The sequence below is a fragment of the Chroicocephalus ridibundus genome, chromosome 1, assembly GCF_963924245.1.
Source record: "Chroicocephalus ridibundus chromosome 1, bChrRid1.1, whole genome shotgun sequence".
Classification (NCBI taxonomy): Eukaryota; Metazoa; Chordata; class Aves; order Charadriiformes; family Laridae; genus Chroicocephalus; species Chroicocephalus ridibundus.
The window spans coordinates 154264354-154284378 of NC_086284.1; the positions used below are offsets into that span (position 1 = coordinate 154264354).

The 20025-nt window shown below is 48.6% G+C and overlaps 2 protein-coding genes across 10 annotated transcripts in view; one reads left to right on the forward strand and one right to left on the reverse strand.

Annotated features, from left to right (window-relative positions):
• The window catches only part of DDX11 (DEAD/H-box helicase 11), a 20879-nt gene continuing 854 nt past the window's right edge, over positions 1 to 20025 (reverse strand). Inside the window, exons 1-26 of one of the 9 annotated variants that reach the window (XM_063319022.1) lie at positions 19433 to 19718; positions 18990 to 19235; positions 17609 to 17695; positions 15827 to 15984; positions 14620 to 14665; positions 13974 to 14081; positions 13316 to 13403; positions 12644 to 12846; positions 11912 to 12064; positions 11758 to 11804; positions 10877 to 10956; positions 9525 to 9569; positions 9334 to 9401; positions 8745 to 8783; positions 8135 to 8258; positions 7484 to 7618; positions 6908 to 7020; positions 5564 to 5636; positions 5126 to 5229; positions 4187 to 4336; positions 2191 to 2259; positions 1944 to 2044; positions 1446 to 1530; positions 781 to 856; positions 446 to 600; positions 1 to 321 (exon numbers count right to left, since the gene is read on the reverse strand). In XM_063319022.1, the coding sequence (XP_063175092.1) occupies positions 253 to 321; positions 446 to 600; positions 781 to 856; positions 1446 to 1530; positions 1944 to 2044; positions 2191 to 2259; positions 4187 to 4336; positions 5126 to 5229; positions 5564 to 5636; positions 6908 to 7020; positions 7484 to 7618; positions 8135 to 8258; positions 8745 to 8783; positions 9334 to 9401; positions 9525 to 9569; positions 10877 to 10956; positions 11758 to 11804; positions 11912 to 12064; positions 12644 to 12846; positions 13316 to 13403; positions 13974 to 14081; positions 14620 to 14665; positions 15827 to 15984; positions 17609 to 17695; positions 18990 to 19235; positions 19433 to 19582 (2772 nt within the window). In that variant the 5' untranslated portion in view covers positions 19583 to 19718 and the 3' untranslated portion in view covers positions 1 to 252. Of the gene's footprint in view, positions 601 to 780; positions 857 to 946; positions 1531 to 1943; positions 2045 to 2190; positions 2260 to 4186; positions 4337 to 5125; positions 5230 to 5563; positions 5637 to 6907; positions 7021 to 7483; positions 7622 to 8134; positions 8259 to 8744; positions 8784 to 9333; positions 9402 to 9524; positions 9570 to 10876; positions 10957 to 11757; positions 11805 to 11911; positions 12065 to 12643; positions 12847 to 13315; positions 13473 to 13973; positions 14082 to 14619; positions 14666 to 15826; positions 15985 to 16263; positions 16303 to 17608; positions 17696 to 18989; positions 19236 to 19432; positions 19719 to 20025 lie in introns of those variants that run through there. The other 8 variants (XM_063319013.1, XM_063319005.1, XM_063318996.1 and 5 more) reach the window with 8 other exon arrangements.
• LOC134510620 (acrosin-binding protein-like) overlaps positions 19990 to 20025 on the forward strand; it is a 10566-nt gene continuing 10530 nt past the window's right edge. The window contains exon 1 of the mRNA XM_063323938.1: positions 19990 to 19997. Coding sequence (XP_063180008.1) covers positions 19990 to 19997 — 8 coding nt within the window. The remainder of the gene's footprint in view (positions 19998 to 20025) is intronic.

The following is a 20025-nucleotide window of genomic DNA, read 5'->3' on the forward strand; positions in this document are numbered from 1 at the left end:
TTCGGGTTGAAAATATTTAATCAATTTAAATAAAACCTTAACAGCTGTAAACAAATGGAAGCCTACCGCTACGACCTTCACCCGCCTCAGACCTACAACCAGTTTCCCTCCTGGTTATGGGACTGAAGGCTGTCTCAGCGTCATAGTGCTCAGCTACTGAACAGCAAACATCCTCAAAGAAGGCAGAAGGTGGAGATTCACAAACTCCTTGGTACAGAAAAGCAGGAATTTGTGTTGCTTCAGAGGTGCAGCTCACAGAGTTGACTCTAGAGCCTGTTCTCTGGTCTGCATCACAAAAGCATCCGACTTCCCTCGATGGAACTAGGAACACACAAAACAAGACAGTTTGCCTCTGGCCTTACTCTAAAGTGAAGGTTTGAGGAAAGTACAGGTGAGTACAGCAGGAAACAGTTTTGGTAGCAGTACATAAGATAAAAGTTCCGACCTTTCTTAACTCTGCAAACGCTGATCCAAACGCAGGTTTCACCTGGGTTCTCTCCCTGATCCACTGCGGCAGTTTGTTAAAGATGGCGGGGCGTGCGTACCTGTGGTCCAGGAGCAGGATGCTTGCAAAGTCCTTCTGATGGCGAATGGCTCTGCCTGTACAGAGCGTACAACCAGATTAAAACAGTCCACTCAAGTGTTTGTTCTCAGGCAAGGAAGCTCATGTTCCCATCATCTGTTCTTAGACTGACTGGTAACGTGTCCTTTTTCCCACCCTCCTACTTCAGCGCAGGCACATTTTGTATCCCCCAGCCTGTCCAAGGAAGGATGAATTACCTATCGACTGGTTTACTGCCTTCATGCACAGGTTTTCAATCAGCACTCTGCTAGGTGCCTGGCCAGCAGCTCTGGGCTGGAAAGGAGAAAGAGGTAAGACTGAACACGAGGCAGATGTAAATCAAACCAGGGAGCCTTAAGAACAAAGCCAGGCAAATGCTTTTACCCCTGCAGAGTGAACGGGTGACCAAGCAGACCCCAAGCTGAGAGTAAGGAGGAACAGAAGAAAGGCTGTAGTCAGAAAGCTATGTGGAGCATTCACAAAGAGCCAGCCCAAGGCACCCTTGACGGCAGACAACTTGCCCCAGCTGCTCAGGAGCAGCGTCTCCAGTGGACAGCGAGAAAGAACAAGTGAGCCAAATGGAGAAGTGATCCCACCACCCTGCCACCTCCTCTGGGGTGAAAGGACCTTGCTCGCCTTGGAACTCAAGAGTTCCCAGTGAGTCCCAGGGGTGTTTCCCTCCACTGAGCTTCTTCCCTGTGTTTAGTGCCACCTGGACACATGGAGAAGGCTATGCTCTCGGTACCACACAGCCTGGGAAACGAGGGCAAGCTCAAAGAGAAAAAAAAATCTTTGAAGGCAGCCCAGGGACTCATGTGCTGGGAGGAAAGTTAATACTAAAAGGCTAAAGTGAAAGAGGCAGAGGTGTAAGTGTCTCCGTTACCATTGTTTTGTCAAGCCAAGTCATTTTTTCCTGGAGCTCTGGAGATTTAATGTTGGGGTAAGGCATTCCCACCATAATCACACACCTGCAAGGGAGGACTGCATTATTCTTAATGTCTCATCCTAGAGCACTTTGCCAACAGACTGATAAATTAGAGGTCACTGCACCCCTGAAAGACAGCCAGCCCTGAAAACCAAAGGCAGCAATAAAGCACAGCAGTCTGACAAACGTTCTGAATGGAAAACTGCAGAGGGATTCAGGGTGCCAGAACAAGGGATTATCTAGCACAGCAAGCCTAACTGCATTACTCACACGTAAAGTACTCCAGACAAGCGGGTTTTACACCACCCACCAGACTTGGTCCTGTTGGTTTAAGCCTCAGCCCAAGCCATGTGCTCCCCGGGATATTCTATCTATGCAAGTACTGACGTGTCCATTGTGCTTGGGGTCACTGCACCACAAGCCCAGTGCTCACCTTCCAAACAGCAGCCACCTTACCTTCCCAGGTCATCAGAGAAGTTGATCCCTTCGCTCATTTTGCCTCCAACTACAGAAAGCAGCAGGGCTCCCGTCATCTGTCCTCCTGCCTGGCTGCAGCGCTGCAGGAGAGGGACCAGCAACTTAAACCAGAGTAGGGAAGAATTCTGTGCTGCAGAAACACTCCCACACCTGGGCCAGAGCCCTCTTGCCTCGTTAAAAGCTGCAATCCCCTCTTGGGCAGCACTCCCATGCTAGCTCAGCTTACCTTTATGCACTTAGCGTATTCCACCAGCACCTGCTCCACCTGGTTGGTTTTCTTTGGCTCCTGAAAGATCTGTCACAGGCAGCGCATCAGTCGCAGCAACAGGAAGCAAACAGTTTAAAGGAAGCAAATAATTTTACTCCCATGCCATTACACAGCGCATCGAAGTAAGATCAGGGAAAGGCAAATTGCCTGAAAAACCAACTTAACCGGCACCTTTCCCCTCCGCCCTGGAAAAGCACTGCATGCTCACTACGGGGCTCTTCAGCTGCGCTCCGAAGGGAGCAGCAGCTGCTCCAACGTTCCCTTTCAGCTTTGGCAGACTTGTCTAATTCTGCAAGAAGTTAAAAGTCACCCGAGAGCCGAAAGGCAGGAAAGCAACGTGCGCCTCTCCCACCTACAAATAAAGACCCAGCGGGGCGAGGAGACCCTCCTGCTGCAAGATCATGGAGGACAGTGACAGGACCAATCAATTCGAATCACCAATTAATTCCAAATAGTAGCTCTCCTTGCCCAATGAATAAATTAGTTTTCTATGCAAAGCATAAAGTAATATTTCTTTATGTTATCCTAGCATGCCTAATTAGTTACTGAAAGCCCCTGCATTTAATTAAGCTGCATTTTGATAGATGCTGCACCTTGGCCTAAATCACAAGTTGTTTTCCTAGTAAACAAGAGCTGCAACATCTGTCTTTCCTGTGACAGTGAAGAACTAAAGGATGTGTTTTCTCTCAGTTAGCAAGTACTATCAAATTTTACCAACTGGAATCAGTCTTTCAGTAGAAAAATAACTGGCAATTACAAATATAAGCCAAAACTCTTTCACTTACTAAACAGCAGCTATTTAATCCTCTGATTTAAATTAATTTTCCCTGTGTAATTTATATATAATCTCAGTATGATCTCACCACAGCCACGACTTTAACCTTCCTCTGCTATGATATGATCTTGTGTGTGGGCAGCTGGAAGTCACACTTGCCGCACTTCTACCAAATTGCTTTGCTAACGCGTATCCAATTTGCTGGAGACTGCAAAGGCCGAACGAGAACAAATGAGAGTTGAAAGGTAGAGCAAGCTGCGTGATTAGGCCACAAAGCCTTGGAGGCACCAGGCAGACGGCTGGGACCGTGACAGAACACACCTGAAAGGCACTATGAGCGATAGCTGTACAAACGCATGGAGAAGCTGAAGCATAGCGCTTCCACCACAAAAACCTACAGGCAGATCCATGTGTGGGAATACCGGCACCAAGGCTCTGAATTATCTGGGACTGCGCTCTCCTAATCCACGTGGTAGATTATTTAGCTGTTAGTAAACAGAAGTTACAGCCAGCGTACATGTAGTTCTTCCTCCCCCTCCCCAGTACATGACCCAAGACCCCTGGCCCCACACCCTGAGACAGTGGGACTGCCTGACCCTCAATATCCAACCTTCAAATACTTGTTAGAGTCATAGCAGAGGTTTCGTATTTCCCCATTCGACGTTCTCATCACCCCTTCAACAGAAGTCACTGCTGCTAGTCTTCCAATTCTCCACTCTGCACTTCTACCACAAGAACACCATTTGCACTATGAACTGGAGTCTGGTCCCATTCTGCCCAGCCCTTAGTTATGCCGGTCTGTGTGCAAGGGACACAGAGCCGAGCCTGGGAAAGACAAATTCCCCATAAGAGCTCAACCTGAACAGTGCCCCCAGCCACACAGAAGCAAGCTTGCTGGTTATGGAAAGCGAGGATTGTCTCCCCCCATGGCCACGACACAGACTGTGCGCTTAAAGAGTCTATAGCTGCACTTAATCTCATTTAGATCCCAGCTCAGCGATCAGCCGCCCGGGAAGTATCATTTATTCATTACTGGAGGGATTGGCTAGATAAACATCCTCTCTGCTCTGCTGTGCAGAGTAGGAGAACAACTCAGAGAGAAGCCTGTAACGCATAGATAATTCTTTGAATTTTGAAACCTCCATTTAAAGTAGCAACTGTCCCTGGCTGCACAGTTACCTTCTTCTTAGCCGCCAGGCGGGTGAGCAGCCCCGTCTTCTCCCAGTGTGCGTACACCTGCTTCTCATATTCGTAGGAGGGGAAGAAACAGACCACACCCCCTGGGACCACGTTGCACAGGTTGCAAAGGATTCGACCCGTCTCATCCATCTGCAAAAGAGACAAGAGCATATGGCAGCTGGCAGGAGCTCCAGCTAATGCCACTCCAATTCTGTGCACAATCCCAGGATCACACCTCCCCTCTGACATGTCTTAAAAAATGTAGGAAATAGGCCAGGTCGAAGAGAGCTCTCTAGGGGAGCTGGGAATCACCAAAAAGCTCTTTACTGCTTGGCCTCTCCTCCCGATCCAGGGTTTCTGTTACTGCTGTGGAGCAGTGGTCATTCAGGAAAGGAGTGTTTATGTCCATTGTCCCAGTGGATGGGACCTGTCACACTAGAACAGATGTGGAGAGCTAGCTAGCACATCTGGTGGAGACTGAGCAGGGGCAGAGCAGACCTAGTGTCTGGCCTCGGGTGCTTACTGGCCCACCAAAGGAAGAAGGAAAAAGTGCAGAAACATCTGCTGCTGCCCCTATGGTTTGGGCTGCACTCTGCAAGGCCACCAAAATCCACTGCCACTAAGCCCTTCAAACTATGAAGCCCAGTCAGAAATCTCCTTCTGATGTCCAGCACACAAATGCAGGATCTCTGTACAGCCAAACAGGAGCTAGGACTCCTCACCTCCAATAGCCACCTCTGAGCAGGCAGCTCAAAAACCCCATTCACTGGTCTTCTTTCCCAATTACGTGGCAACATATCTACCCCAAATCCCTTGGATTTCCCTTGCCATGGCTTTTGTTCAACCCACCTTTCAAACAAGAGAGCACACTGTCCTATGAAACATAAGCACGTGAAGCAAAAAAGAGATACCGAAGAAGGGAACAAAGGAAAGACCAACCATCTGGGGCAGGTCCCTTGTCTGGTAGGTGAACTCCAGCTGCTGGTTGGAAGGACCACTGCAGAGGATTATGGGTAAAATGTTTTCCGGAGGAATCACATGTCCTGGAGAAAAAAAACAAGTAGTGAGAGTCAACATCACTGCTGCGTGCACAAAACTCACGAGCTGAACAGCTTTACCTGCGTGCAGCAAGGCACACATTTGCCTAAGTCACTCAGCTGCTCTGACTTCCACCCCTGAGCCCCTGGGCAGTGGGCACAGCACACTGCCCGCTGATGCGGGGCAGCTCAGAGTGGAAGGGACCTAGCACTCCTCTGCTGCCATCAAAGACGCCACGTTGCTTAGAGTGCTGACAAAACAGCATCAAAGGCAAACTGCAAAACTCAGGTTCTGCAGAGACAGATTATGATCCCCTCCCTGCCACCCTGGCACGCTCACCACAAGAGAACTCCACGACACGAGCAGGGTCCACGCCGGCACAGGACAGCAGCTGCTCTCGGAAATCAGCCACCTACGAACCACACAAAGCCAAAGAGAGGTAAAGCACCAGCGTCCCAAAAGACACTTCATCAGCAACAGCGGTACTGCTCCTTGAGCACCAGTGTCGAGGGAGAGCTGGTCAGCCCCGTCCGGTGGGCTGCTGGCCTGGGGCAGATGGGCTCTCTCTGTGATGGGAAGATCAAGGGCATGGGAAGGCCAATGCCATGCACAGGGCAGGGCTGGGAGGCACGCTGGAGTTAAAGGGCACGCAGAAGGAGAAAGGGCTGGCAAACATCCTGCAAGGTCAGCCGCAGCCTGAAGCAAAGAGCTCACTCGCCCTCGGCAACACAAGGGCCAGCACGACCGCCTGGCCCCCAGCACCGCACCGCCCACCCCGCGCAGCGACCACCGGGACAAGCATGATGGGCGTGGGGGGGTTCTTTCTCCTTTCAGCACTCATGGTCCTGAGCCTTACCATGGCCCCGCTGCACATGGCAGGTCCCCTGCCTGCAACCACCCAGCCTCTCTTCGCCCAGCACGCCCCAATTTCAGACTTCCCCAGGCCCAAACACCCACCACCAGGACCCCCCATGCACCGCACAGACCACAGCTTGGATGGCAACTACATCCTTTCTCTGAGCCGCAGCATGAAGGACTGAAAGTTGGAACAGTGGCCTTCCAAAAAGGAGATCCTGCCCTTCACACCCTCTTTCCCTCCCTTGTCACCAGAATGGCAAAGAGGAAGTTTCAGGACGTTCGCGTCCAGGCAAAGGATAAATGTAATTAACTGGGATATCTGACAGACCCCACTGCATCTGTACAACACAATCACGCTGTCTCAGGCACTAAAGCAATGGGAGAAGGACGGTAAGTTGCCTGCCATAATACCAATACTGAAGTCTTGATTTTTCTGAAGGATCCCCTGGGAGATGGTCCCCGTGGGATCCCTGTCCCTTTAGACGTCGGATGGCTTTACGAGGCCCTCTGACTGCTACCCACACTAGTTCCAACCTACCACGAGCTCAGCCTCAGCCTGTACTGTCTTGAGGACAAGAAAGGCTGACAAGGCCAATCCTGCCCTGACACCTACAACTTTTTGCATACACAGGCAGTGTGACACTTCATGCAGGGAAACCGTACCAGGGAGATGATAGGGTAGGTAGGAAAGGTCTTTTCCCAAACACGCCATGGGAAGTGAGAAGAGCACACCCCAGTGGGGCCAAGCTGCTATCTTTCCGTGCCTGCTTGCAGATAGCACCAGAGACCTCCTCAGAGCTCAGCATAGCATCCTTATTCCCTCACCGGCTGCATGGTGCCCCCAGCAATGATTACAGCACGGCATTCTTCCACCACCTTGGCAAAGTGGACAGCTGGATTCAGCAAGAGGAATTTCAGGCTGCTCTGACCAACTGTGCCTGGGAAAAGGAGAGAGACAACATCAGGAACTAGCTGTGACACACAGGGATATGAGGAGATTCTCCCTCCTGCCCTGGGCACTGTGGGAGGTCCCCACCTCTCAAAGCAAGGACTGGCTATTCAACACTCCCAGGGGCAGCAGCAGGTAACACCAACCTGGAAGTTACCTTCTGCTTCCAGGCCTTCCTGGAGCAGTAGAAGAGGTGCAGTAAATCGCAAGACAAAAACTGACATCCAAAACGGGAGCAGAGCTTGGCAAACCCTGGCCCCAGTGCCCTTGGTTAAGATTCCTTTGGGTTCATGAGCATCCTCAGACAGACCAAGCCTGCCAGTCTGCATCATGGACGGCACACATATGTTGCCACAGGCTCCCCCCAGGCTCAGGATCTCCTCCCCCACTGCCAGTGAAGCACCCTGCTTGCGACTTATGCCACCTTCTCCCCAGCTCACCCTTTCTAGTACCTTGCCTGTTGAGAATGACTCGGCCATCTTGGTTTGCATTTGTGAGGGCTGAGAGAAATCCTTCAATCTGCATCAGTGGAGAGGCAGTTCGGAGCTGCTCATTCTCAGGCTCCACGGGAGGGCTCTGGGGAGTACCTGCTGGTCCGAAGAGAAGGCAACTTAGGCCACATTTCCGAAGACAGGGACTAAGCATGAAATACAGATGGGTCCCTTCTACAGGAACATGATACCTAGTCTACATATGCAGGCAGAGAACAAAGATCCAATAAAGAAGAAAACCCAAATTCTGTCTCATTGCTAGGATAAAAGCAGCAGCTCTGGCTTTTGTAGCTGGCACCACTAAACAGAGCTACCCGCAGTAGCTCAGGTCCCAGAGCCATCAGCTCACAGCAGTGCAAAGCCTGAGCGCATGCAGTGTAAACACAGAATCGCATCACCATTCAGCTTGGAAGGGACCTCAGGAGATCTTCTAATCATATGTATAGTTGCCTTAGTCATCTAGTCAGATATATTAAAAACCACCTGTGCAGGACAGCTTCTGCAGTCTCTCGTTCTTCCTATCTGCCTCCCCCCTTTCCTCCTGCAGAGAGATGCAGCTTCCGCATCCTCACTTTGTCTGCAGATGCACAAGTGGAAGATGTCTGAACTCACCTTCTTTATCAGATCCCTGCTGGAGGGTCAGAAGAAAGTTCTGCAAGCCAGCCAACTTCTGGTTCTCCTTGTTGGTCTTCACAGCTGTGGCAGGGCCTCCATATCGCTCCACAAACCCAAAAAGCTGCCAAGCAAAAGCCAGTAAGACTAAGACTACCAACAGCAGAATCAGACAAGATAAAAACAGGTTTGCTGACCTGCCACAGAAAAAATTCCTTGGTAGGTGTTTGCAAACCAGCCCAATCCCAATCTATCAGCCCAGAGCTCCCATTACTTCCCTCCACTCTTCGAATCAGACCCAAAGCCAGTCTCTGATGCTCGTTCCCCCAGTGCAGTGCAGTGCAGCCTACCAGGCTGGTGAGTTTGAGGCCAAGCAGCATGGAATTAGCACCCACTGGAATACTGTGGTACACCATGTTGTATGTTTCTTTGCTGCATAAACAAAGAATAACCTGCCCATACGGTGCTTTTTGCAAGAACCATTTTGTTTGCAGAGGAGAGCAAGGCGGAGAAAACAGGCTCCCACTCCCAGCTGCTGCATCTTCCACTTGAAACTCAATGTGGAAACAGCATTTGAATGCTGTTGACCATAAAGCCTCAGGGGCAGTACCTTCCTACTGATGAGGCTCTTCTCACAGTAACGCTGAACCTGTTGGAGGAAAACAGAAAAAATGAACTGGCATTCAGCATCCCTTCTCCCATCCTGCTGCCCTTGATCCCTGTCCAGCAGGGATATCACCTGACGTTCTTGATGCGCTTTTGGGGAGGGTTGCACAGTTCTTTGTGAGTGTTGCCTCCCAGACAACAACTTATTACAAAGGCATTGCTTCCAGGGTGGAAACACATGGTGTTAAGGTGCTGCGTTTGGAGGTTCGAGGGACGGGTTCGGTTACTGGAGTAGTATAGTTTCTTCATCCTCAACCCTTACAGTTTAGCTTTGTCTACAGGCAGCCTCCGCACTCGTACATGTTTAATTGCTTGCTTCCCTCTACCCCAAGACCACCTATCCAGCTTTAATGCCCAGTTATCCAGACAGCAGTGGAAGAGATCTATACATTGGAGAGGTGGGGAGAATCTGCTTGAAAGCAGGTTCTGCCACGTGAGCCTTGGCTCTGCTTCCAGCTCTCACACACGTTTCCTGATAACCTTGAACAAGTCACCACTACCCGTCCCCCAGCGGGCAACAACATCTGCATTACCTTGAAGAGGTTGATATTGTCAATCTGGCTCTGAAATAGAAAGTCATTGATGGATTTTAGCACTGTCCCTGAAAGAAAACGGGGGAAAGGAGAAAAAAAAATTATTAGCTGCTGGGCCTGCAGGTCCTTACTGCCCACCTCCATGTCCCTGACTGATGACTGCATACCCTAGGTGTTCACTCCAGTCTTACCTGTTTGGGAAACTGCCTGACAGTTAGGATTTTGTTTCACATTACCTGTAAAACACGAAACCAAGTCAAGGAAGGCTTACAATGGGTCCGTCTTAAAATTAAGCGAAAGACTAACAACTGAGCTGAAAGTGACACTGCACCAGGACAAAACCCAAGAAATAACTATACATCTGCAAAACGTACCTATACAAACAAAACATCAGCTCCTGCTCAGTTTCAATTTCCCCCGTAAGGTAGCCCTACATTGTAGGACAAGCATGCTGCTGCTGCATCCTAAGAAACAGCACCTACATTCCTTCTGTAGCAGGAGGCAGCAGGTAGGGTGGGTGCATAGAAATGCTCACACACTACACAGTCATCATGCTGCAAAGATGAAGGGACAGGGACTGCAATGCACCCCTCACCCCTCCTCAATGCAGCAAGCGGGGAGCTGGGAAGTGCATAGGCTGGCAGGCGATTGGGAAGAGAGGAAAACCTGAGGACAGCTGCACGCCCAGACCCCGACAGCCAGAACAGGATTAATTGCTGCCACTCACTGCGTTTTATGTCCTAGTGTTTAACACCCACCTCACATCTCGCTTTTGCGGCCTCAATCATGAAGCTGTACACAGGCTGCTTTTTCTAATGAAAGCACTTAACTGAGGGTGAGGAAGAGAAGAGTGGCAGGAACAGAGTCGGAAGAGAAGTACATGCTTGAGAGAAAGGCAGAGAGCACCACCAGGCCCCTGCCCCAAAGAGCTGCATTTCCTCTGGGCAAGGAGGAAGCTCTTTATGAATTTACGGCAGGCTCTCCTCAAGACACACTGAGGTCTCGCAAACAGATCATTAGAGGAAAGGGGTGCTGAGAATTACAGTGGATTTAAAAATCACAGCAAAATAATATTTTCTCACAAAGGAAAGGCACCACTCAAGAAAAACCCCTTCTGCAGAGGCACGCCTGACACCGGTAGAGGCCGTGTTACCAGACTGCCCAGAAGATTTATTCTGTGCAGCTGTTGTGCTGTCCTGATCACTGTCACACATCTGTTGTATTCCTCACTTAGCATTCTACCTCATCCCCACTCAAATCAGATCTGAAAACCACACAGAAAGAGAAGGAAACTGCCTCTATCAACTTATGATGTCATGTGCTGCTCCTCAGCTAATCAAACAAAGACAGGGGTTCAGGCAGACACCAGTCAACATCCCCATGTTACTAAACAGCCTGAGAAATAAAATTACTGGCATCTAAACCTATAAATGTGCAACACTTCCCCAGTCTCTGCAGAGGGGAAAGGGGAACAGTGCTCTGAGGAAGCACCAAGTAGCTCAGAGCCTTTCAGCATCCCTGGAGACAGAACAGGTTTACTTACCTCCCAGCACGGCCACAAACTGCTCCAGCAAATACAGGATCTGCTTAATGTACATCAAGTTCTTTGCCTTCAAACGTTTCCTATGAAAAAGGAGACAGGTATTAGGCCCCAAAACATCTTCAGGGACTAACTCAAGCTGAGCTGCAGAGACAAGTGCCTGAACTCCCCTTCATTTTGGGGAGACAGGAACCAAGAACAATTTCCCCCAGGCTCACTCTCCCTATTTGTAACAGGGCACAGACCCCTCGATATCCTGCCCAAGGTCACCCTAGAGCACTCACCCATGCACCCCACACTGTTCCTACCATCGCCCTTCCCCTCACACATTAATTACAGTTTGTTTATTACAATGGCAGTGATGTCTCAAGTCCCTGCTGCAATAATGCTCTGCAAATGCAAAGTTATTAGCATTAGATAGAGCACAATAATCAACCACTGCAGGGACGACAAGATGCAAGATTTGGCCAGAGCCAAAAACTACATATAGCTTCCTCCTCCTCAGAGCTTACTGCCTCTGCCATAATGCCAGTAGCACACGAAAGGCTAAGGTCCAAGACAGACATGAAAGACTGAACCTTTTGAAACTCTGCATCACAAAGCAGGAGCGATTAGAGGGAGATACTGGGAAAGGAACTGAGAGCATAAGGAAAAAACCAGAATCCTCAGGGTATTCCCCTTCTCACTGCTTCATACCAGCCCCAGGAGTCCGACTTAGACGGATTCTAGACAGAGATAATGAAGCAAGTGGCTTTTTATCTGCAAAGTATTAATGCAAATAACTTTCCACCAGGGAAAAGCAAGAAAGACCTTGTAGACATGAGACAAGCCATGGCATTCACACTGCCTGCCACTGCCGCGCTATTTTCCTCAGAGATCCTCACCTGTACCGCTCCATGTACTGCAACAGCTGGGAGTGGGCACAGCACAGCTACACGAGCAAAAAAAAAAAGGAGCTGTTATTACGAAGGAGTCAAGAAAGGGCGCTCCGCTGGATGCAGAGCTCACTCACGGTTAACAAGTCAGGCTGTGACTCACCTGAGAGCCACTGACCTCCGCACTATGGATACAGGTGATGGTGTCTATGAGGTTGTGGGCCTCATCAATGATTACGACCTGGTCCTTCAGCTTGATCCCAGCAGCGTTCCTGGTAGGCTCATGCAAGAGCATCTGATAGGGCAGCACCACCAGCTACAGGAGAAGCACACACTGCCCTGATTCTAGCTCTCATCCTTACAAACGGAGGGCACTCCCCAGCCACTCATTAAAGGCCCATATCACTTGGCCTCGCAGAATTTGGTCAAGTTACTTATTCTTATTATGGAAAAGGTAGGAAGAGAGACAGGAGCACATGCTTGAGAGGGGCACTGGGATGTAAGCTAAAGAGAAATGACTATGCTACAACTGCGTATCGGCTCAGGTTACCTTCCGAACCTCCTTTGAAGCACTGAATGCACGTCTTCTGATAGAGAGCCAAGCAAGGAAGAAGAGCAGTGACAAGAACTAAGATTACACCCATGTACCCGTATTGCCTCACTGTTATTGAGCCTTTCAAGTATTTTAGAGTGCTGAGACGTACTCCCAGCCTCCCTACTAACTTCAAATGGGTATTCTCATTTTCCTTTGCTTTCCCAGCAAAGCTACAGCTGACAGAAGCACAGCCTGTTTACAAACTCCCACAATATTGAGTAACAGTACTGGGGAGAGCAAGTAATTGGTTTATTCTTAGAGCCTCTGGCATTAATTCTGCTAAAACTGTGTACATCTTACCTGAGCAGCAGGAATGGCGTATCGACTCCCATAATATGGGCAGGCTTTGGTCTCCCTTCCCAAAGCCACCAACTGCTCAATATCCTTCACTTCCACTAGAACTTCATCACGGAGAAACTGCATTTGCTCATAGGAATAAAATGGGCATACAGTGCGACTCACACGTCTCTTCTTCCCTTCCATCTCTTCATCACTCTTCTTTTCTAAGAGCAGAAATCAAAACAAAGCTGTGAGCAACACATAGCCTAAAACAACCACTTTGCAGAATATCCTGGATTTCAAAGCAGGCTTTGTCATGTGTATTTTTGACCTATCATGTATTTAAATACTATTCAGCAGTAACATTTCCATCTCTGCAGTGGACACTACTCTTACCAGTTAAGATTTACCCACGTGACGTTTCCCAACGTTTCTAGTACTGAGTTACAAAGACAGTTATCCTCCTTTGCGGAAGTCCTGACCAACTTAAGACACTCAGAAAACACATACAGTTCTCAGCACCCTAGCCTGGAGGACAAGAAAGTAAAAGCACTAAGGATCTTTAGCTCTGCTCCTCCAACGTGCCATTTTCAAGCTCCTACCACTCTCTTGCTAGAACTGATCGACAGAGCACACTATGTCCACACTCTCATTTAGCAGCAATTGCTTCCCCAGGCTGGAAGTGTTTCCTACCATGTTTGTTCTTTTGCATCTCCATGCAGCGGTCATTGATGAGCTGGAGAGCCCCCAAGCGTCGCACCTCCTCATTCACACACAGGTTCTTGGACATGCAAAGAGAGGAAGCGGTAGGGGGTCATTAAGCACCGAGTGCCCCCGTGTACACCCTTTACTGTAAAATAAAAGATTTCTTTAAAGCAATCTCAGGCCAGATTCTGGAATGGAAAAGTCTATCGGTAAGACATTGTGCATACTAACTGCTACAAATATGCTCGAAACCCATAAAAACTTATCAAGGCAAAAAAAAAAAAAAAAGAGAAAAGGCGCACTGAGACAGCTTACTGCTACATAACAGCTTCTAAAAAATGCTACCAGAAATAATACTAAGAGGAGCGCCTTGCCAGTGACTCAGACATCTGTAATCTTCCACATCAGAAAAGGTAAACCAGATTTTTGCATTTACATCAAAGGGTAAATGGCGAAAACACAGCTCACAGCAAAACAGGCATCGCACAGATCTGTGTCACGACACATGACTGCTTTAGTTTTTCAATGGGAGATTCAGTCAGTCCCTGAGATGCCCTCTGTGGTGTCACATCTACACACCTCCTCCCAAAGGTTCCCACATTAGGTTAACATGCACTCTGGGTTCCTTGTGAACAATGCCACGTACCTGCCTGGATCCCAAGGAAACCAGACGTGTGTCTTTGCCAAAAGGACTTTTTTGCACCTCCCGCACAAACTGAGACAGCTGGGAGTGAGTGCGGCTGCAGTAATAAATCTACAATGAGGAAGAACAAATGAAAGACAAGGAGAACATGGAAACCAATCCCCTCCCTACAACCAATCCTGCAAGGAAGCAGCTAAGCACCTAAACAGGGTTAATCTTGCTCAAGCCTTCAAAAACACAAGGGAAAGCACCTGTTGTCACCTTACAACTGCTGAGGACAACAGTTATATCTTTATTTTCTCCTATGCATTTGTCTTTGTCTTCCTTTAATTTTCCAAGGTCCCTATAATAACAGGGACTCACCATTGGAGCGTAATAAAAAACGGTCTCCTGCATTGTGCTTCTACAGCAAGCCACAGCAAAAATTCAGCAGTGTTAGCAGAGCAAGCTGCTTCGGCAGCCAGTGTAGTCCAGAAGGAGATGAGCACAGCAGAACTGGTTGCTATTATCAACAAACTTGGCAGTTCTTGAATGCTAGTTCCTAAATCCCTCTGTACTGCGTGACTCTGGGAAGGGTGCAAGGAAGCCATAATTCTGCTCACTCCTACACCGTTCTATGAGGTGGCACTATTTACTTTCCTCATCTCACCTTAGTCACATGCTCCTCTTCCAAATCATCATCATCATCTTCCAGCCTAAGAAAAGAGAAAGCTCAAATAGTTCCCTTTCAGCAGATCACTGACAGTTAGAAGCAAATGATGCTCTACTACAAGAGAGAGGTCTCAAGAGACATGGTTATGTCATCTCAAGAAGAGATCCTCAGATCTTAACTCAGGAGGTAAAAGAAAAATCGACTTTTTAAGACTAGCGTAACAGTGCACAATCAAGTCAAGCCTTGCTCTTTAAAAGAAAAATGTCTGTAGGGCTGTGTCTTTAGCAACTTCAAGAAATATTTTTTTTTCTTTTAAATCTGGTGTTTCTAAGCCCCAGGCACAAACTAATCAGTGCTATACTATTCTTTGGTGAACTTATTTATTTATTTTTGTAAAACTTTCCCTTTAGAGACAATTTACCACCCTCGAGCTATTGCATAAAGAAAAGCTTCAGGAAGACATTTAGCTGCCATAGAGTTCCTCAAAGGCAACAGCAGTTTAATGTTTGATAACTACATATAAACGAAGTAGTTAAGCATTTTGCAATTTTTAAGGCAGGAGAATCTGTCTAGATACTAATTAGTAAATTTGTATTTTAAATGTATTTGACTTTTCATGCTGAAGTATGGCTTCTGGCTTTCTGCATAAAGCAAACGTATGAGAAGAAGAGTGTGCATGAGGTTTTCATGCTGAAGCTTGGTCTTTAGAAATGTCAATATCTCTCCCTTTAGAGTATCAAAAGCACTAATGCCAGCACTAATCCGCAGGACCGCCAGCTTCCTCTGCTGCCCTGAGCTCCATTTTGCTTTTCTAATGCAAGGAACTTGATTTCAAGTCATTCACTCATCACCCAGAGGTGTTCTTTGGGAGTTCTTTGGGAAACCAGGTATGGATAAAGGCAGGACATTGCCACACATTTTAAGAAAGATGCACTGCCTCAGAAAACCCTTCAGGTCACTCTGAGCAGTCTAACAAAAGCTTAAAAAACCAAACAAAAGAAAATACCACAAAACCACCAAACCAACCAACTAAACAAACAAACCCCCAGAACAGCCGCTACCTTACACAGCTTGAGTGGGAGAGAAACTCCAGATCTGCACAAATCACAGGTGTGTGTGATTTGTGCAGCCTTAATCAAGGCAAGCCAAAAATGATAAAGAAAATGTTTCTTTGGCATAGAACTCCCTCAGTCCCTGTCCTTACCCAGTTACCACTTTCTTTTCTTCGTCACTCTCATACTCAGCAAGAATCAGCTCCTCCTCGTTGTGATCCAGCTGCTCTACAACATCCGCTCCAGCGCCCTCTGAAAGAACCTCCTTGCTGAGCTGAAGAAGACGTTTTGTCTCATCCTCCTCAGATCTCTGAGAGGAACACACGATCACATCATTGCTCATGCAGTGAGAGAGGTAGGACACTCATTGCCTTATGCCACAGACAGGTCAGAAAACAGCAGAGTCCCTCACCCGTAACACAGGGAATGGCTTGCTGGGTAAACCCCCAGCAGGACAAGCAAACTGTATCAAGGGTGTCTGAAGCTGTTCAGCTCCACAGAATGCAGCTGTTACCAACAACCAAAGACTTGCCCGCACAGTCATATACGAAGGGGGAAACATGAAGAACCTCCTATGCAAAAGGCCTACCAATAGATCCTGAAACAACAATATCCGTGTAATCCAGTATTAGTTGCTTAAAGCGGTCCACAAAAGATGTCTGCCTGAGAAAAAACTGTGTGTAAATAAACTCAACCAACCAAATGTATAAGGACATAATCAAACACTCTGTCTACGCTTCAGTCAAAGCTAGGATAAACTCAGCGTCTGTTTCGGTACACAGAGCACAAGACTTCTCTTGCTGTTTTTTCTCCAGTTATGTGGTTCTTATTCTAATGTAGGTCTACCCTTCTACAAAAATTCCATTAAACTTTTTAAGAATAGTTTTCTGATTAACTTTTGAGTTCTGATAAAGAAGAGTTCATTTTTCAGTCTGAAAACATTATCTTCCAACTTCAGTGACCGTTCTTTTACCACAGCATTATACAGAAATGCAGTAAGTGAGCACTACAGAGGAGACAAATCAGTTGTTTTCCCAAATCTCTATAATATTTCTCTAATTTCCTTTTTTCCTTTTTATCAAGCTTCTCATTTCACATGCTCTTCATCCTCTTTTAAGAGACAAAAAGTTCTTTGTTCCGCTTGTTTTTTGTTTGCTGTTCACTCCTGAACCTTTGCTATTTCTGCCATATCCTTTTAATAGAAGTTGACCAAAACGTAACAGAGCACTTGACATAGAGCACACTAGAAACTAATAGCCTGGCAGCCTAATAAATTTGCCTGTTTGGGGACTTGAAGTGGCTATTTCTCGGAAGTTTGACTCATACCATCAAAAAGCTCTTAAAGTCAAGAGTACTGAAACCAGTTCACCCATCTAAACGACAGGAAAATAGATGTCTCAACTTTTTGTACGTAGAAAAGAGACATTTCTGAACAACACAGTCATGTTTTCTGTGAAAATAAACAAATACAATCATTCCCTAGCGGTGAACAAAGTACAACCTGGCTTTTTTTGAGGGAGGTTTCTGTTCCCATGATCTTAAATTTAATCCCAGCTCTACAGGTTTTATTCCAGAAGTACAGAGTGTTCGCACATGCTCATAAAACAGAGAGCTTTCTAAAAAAAACAAATTCAAGTATTAAAGCTTTTAAAACACAAGCAGAGGGCCAGAAGGCCATCAGAACACAGACCCTTTCTATCCACACGCAAATGTTGTCACGGGAAATTCTCTATGCGCAAAGTGTTTTTCACACCTGTACTTTAAAAATAAAACCTAACCAAAAATTTTGAAAGGCCAATGTACGCAACCAAATACAAAGAGCTCCCCAAAAAGACGGGTTGGAAAATTCAGAGAAAAGTTGCAGATATAAGCAACTATGAACAACACTTGAGGTAACCAAAACAGAAAGCTCTAATCTCTGCGGGATAACTCACCTTCCTCTTTGCTGCATATTTTAACTGCACGTTATGGCGGATTTTCTCAAGACGTTCTTCTCGCTTTTTCCTCCTGATCTGCTCTTCCTAAAATAAAAGGAGAGTGAAGGAAGGATGAAGTGTATTTAGCCCTAAACCCCGGGTACAATTACTTTCCTGTGCCCTGGTGCCATGGTTTAACAATAATGGAAAAGGAAAATAATAATAATAATAATAATGACACAAGTCGCTCTCACTGCCCAGTGAATTGGAACCATCCTGAGCAGTGATCACGGATCCCATGCCCCTGCCAACCCCCATTTATATACTGAGCAGGACGTCTATGGCACGGAACATTCCATTGGCCATTCTGTTGTGCTGTCTCTATTCCTTCTCAGCTTTTATAGGAAGCTGAAAAGAGTCCCTGAAAAGCATAAACATCGCTTAGCAGCAACTAAAACAATATGCATTACTGACATTCTTTTCACAGCAATCACTAGAAAAAATTAACTCTTTCCCAGCTGAAACCAGGCCACGTGGGTAAAGGAAAAAATTAGCTTTGAAACAAAACTGTCCACGCACTGCCCCTTTCTCCTGAAATGCTATTATGTTACTGTGTGGCCAGCAGGTCAAGGGAGATGATTCTGCCCCTCTACTCCACTCTGGTGAGACCTCTGGTGGAGTACTGTGTGCAGCCCTGGAGTCCTCAGCACAAGAAGGACATGGACCTGTTGGAATGGGTCCAGCAGAGGGCCATGAAGATGATCAGAGGGCTGGAGCACCAGTGCTATGAAGACAGGCTAAGAGAGTTGGGGTTGTTCAGCCTGGAGAAGAGAAGGCTCCAGGGAGACCTTGTAGCGGCCTTCCAGTACCTAAAGGGAGCCTACGGGAAGGATGGGGAGGGACTTTTTATCAGGCAGTGTTATGATAGCACATGGGATAACAGCTTCGAACTGAAAGAGGGTAGATTTAGGTTCGATATCAGGAAGAAATTCTTTACTGTGAGGGTGGTGAGGCACTGGAACAGGTTGCCCAGAGAAGCTGTGGATGCCCCATCCCTGGAAGTGTTCAAGGCCAGGCTGGATGGGGCTGTGAGCAGCCTGGTCTAGTGGGAGGTGTCCCTGCCCAGGGCAGGGGGTTGGAACTAGATGATCTTTAAGGTCCCTTCCAACCCGAACCATTCTGCGATCCTATGTTCAGAGCAATACAGTTTCCTATGTTATGCAACCTGCACGGCAATGCCTCATTCCTCCTAAGTGAAACAAAGTCCCGTGAAAGACAAAGACCAGCACCAAAGCACCAAAGTTTGCCTCACTTCTTTTTCCAGCCACCACCCAGGCTATCAGCTTTCTGATCCTCACCCCTACTTATTTTATCCATCCTCTACATACAAGCATATGACCTTTAGCCTGTCCACCATGTCCCGCTCTTCTTTCTTCTGCACAAATGCCGTAACCCAGTCCGGTTCCCCAGCCGTGTCCTTGCTCTCCGGGTCTCCCGGCTCGGCTGAAGTCAGCTGCTGCTTCTTCTTCTTCTCCTCCTGCCCGCTCTCCTCCAGCGCCAGAAGTCTCGCTTCCTCCTGCTGCTTTTTCTCCTGGAAGTCCCGGAGCCAGGAGAGGGCCCCGCAGATGAGGCTCAGTGATTTTCCCTGCCGGAGAGAAGGGGCATGGAGCCCTGCCGTCCCCTGCAGCGCTGCCCCCGCCACGGGGGCCACCCGCCCACTGACAGCCCCCTCCGAGCGGCACCGGGCCCAGGCCTTGCCGCTTTCCCCGGGTAACACCGTCTCACCCCACCCGGGGGGGGGCCTCCCGCCTCCTCCCTGCCGTCCCGCCGCGCTGGCCTCACCGTGCCCGTGGGGCTCTCGAAGATGCCGACCCGGCCGGCCTCCAGCGCGCCGTACAGCGCCGCCATGAACCGCTCCTGGATGAGGTAGGGCGTGTAGGGGAAGGGGAACCGGCCCCCCGCGGGTGCTGCCGCTGCCTCCCCGCTCTCCATCCCGCGCCGCCGCCGCCGCCCCGCTTCGAACCGAGCGCCGGGGACGCACCGCCCCCTTCCCGTGACGCTCCCGCGCGGCCGGAAGGCCCGCTCCTCCCCCGGGGCCGCCGGGCCCTCGCCGGCCGGGCCGGGCCGGGCCTGGTCGGGCCGGGCGAGTCAGCGGAGCCGCAGGGCCGGGCGGGGGGATCGGGGACGGCGGGGGACGGCGGCGGAGGGGCGGCTGCGCGGCCGCTCGTAGGCCACGGGGTCGGGGAAGGGCGAGCCCCGGCAGCGCGGCGGTTCTCCCCGTGCCGGTCAGGTCGCCCTTCGGCAGCCCCTCGCCGCGCCAAACCCGGCAGAAAACTGGGTTATACTGGGGGAAAAAAAAGGCTTTATTTAGGGTGGAAACACATAGGTAGTCATAAAACATGGCAATGTAGAGGAGGTTTATGCAATACGCGGTC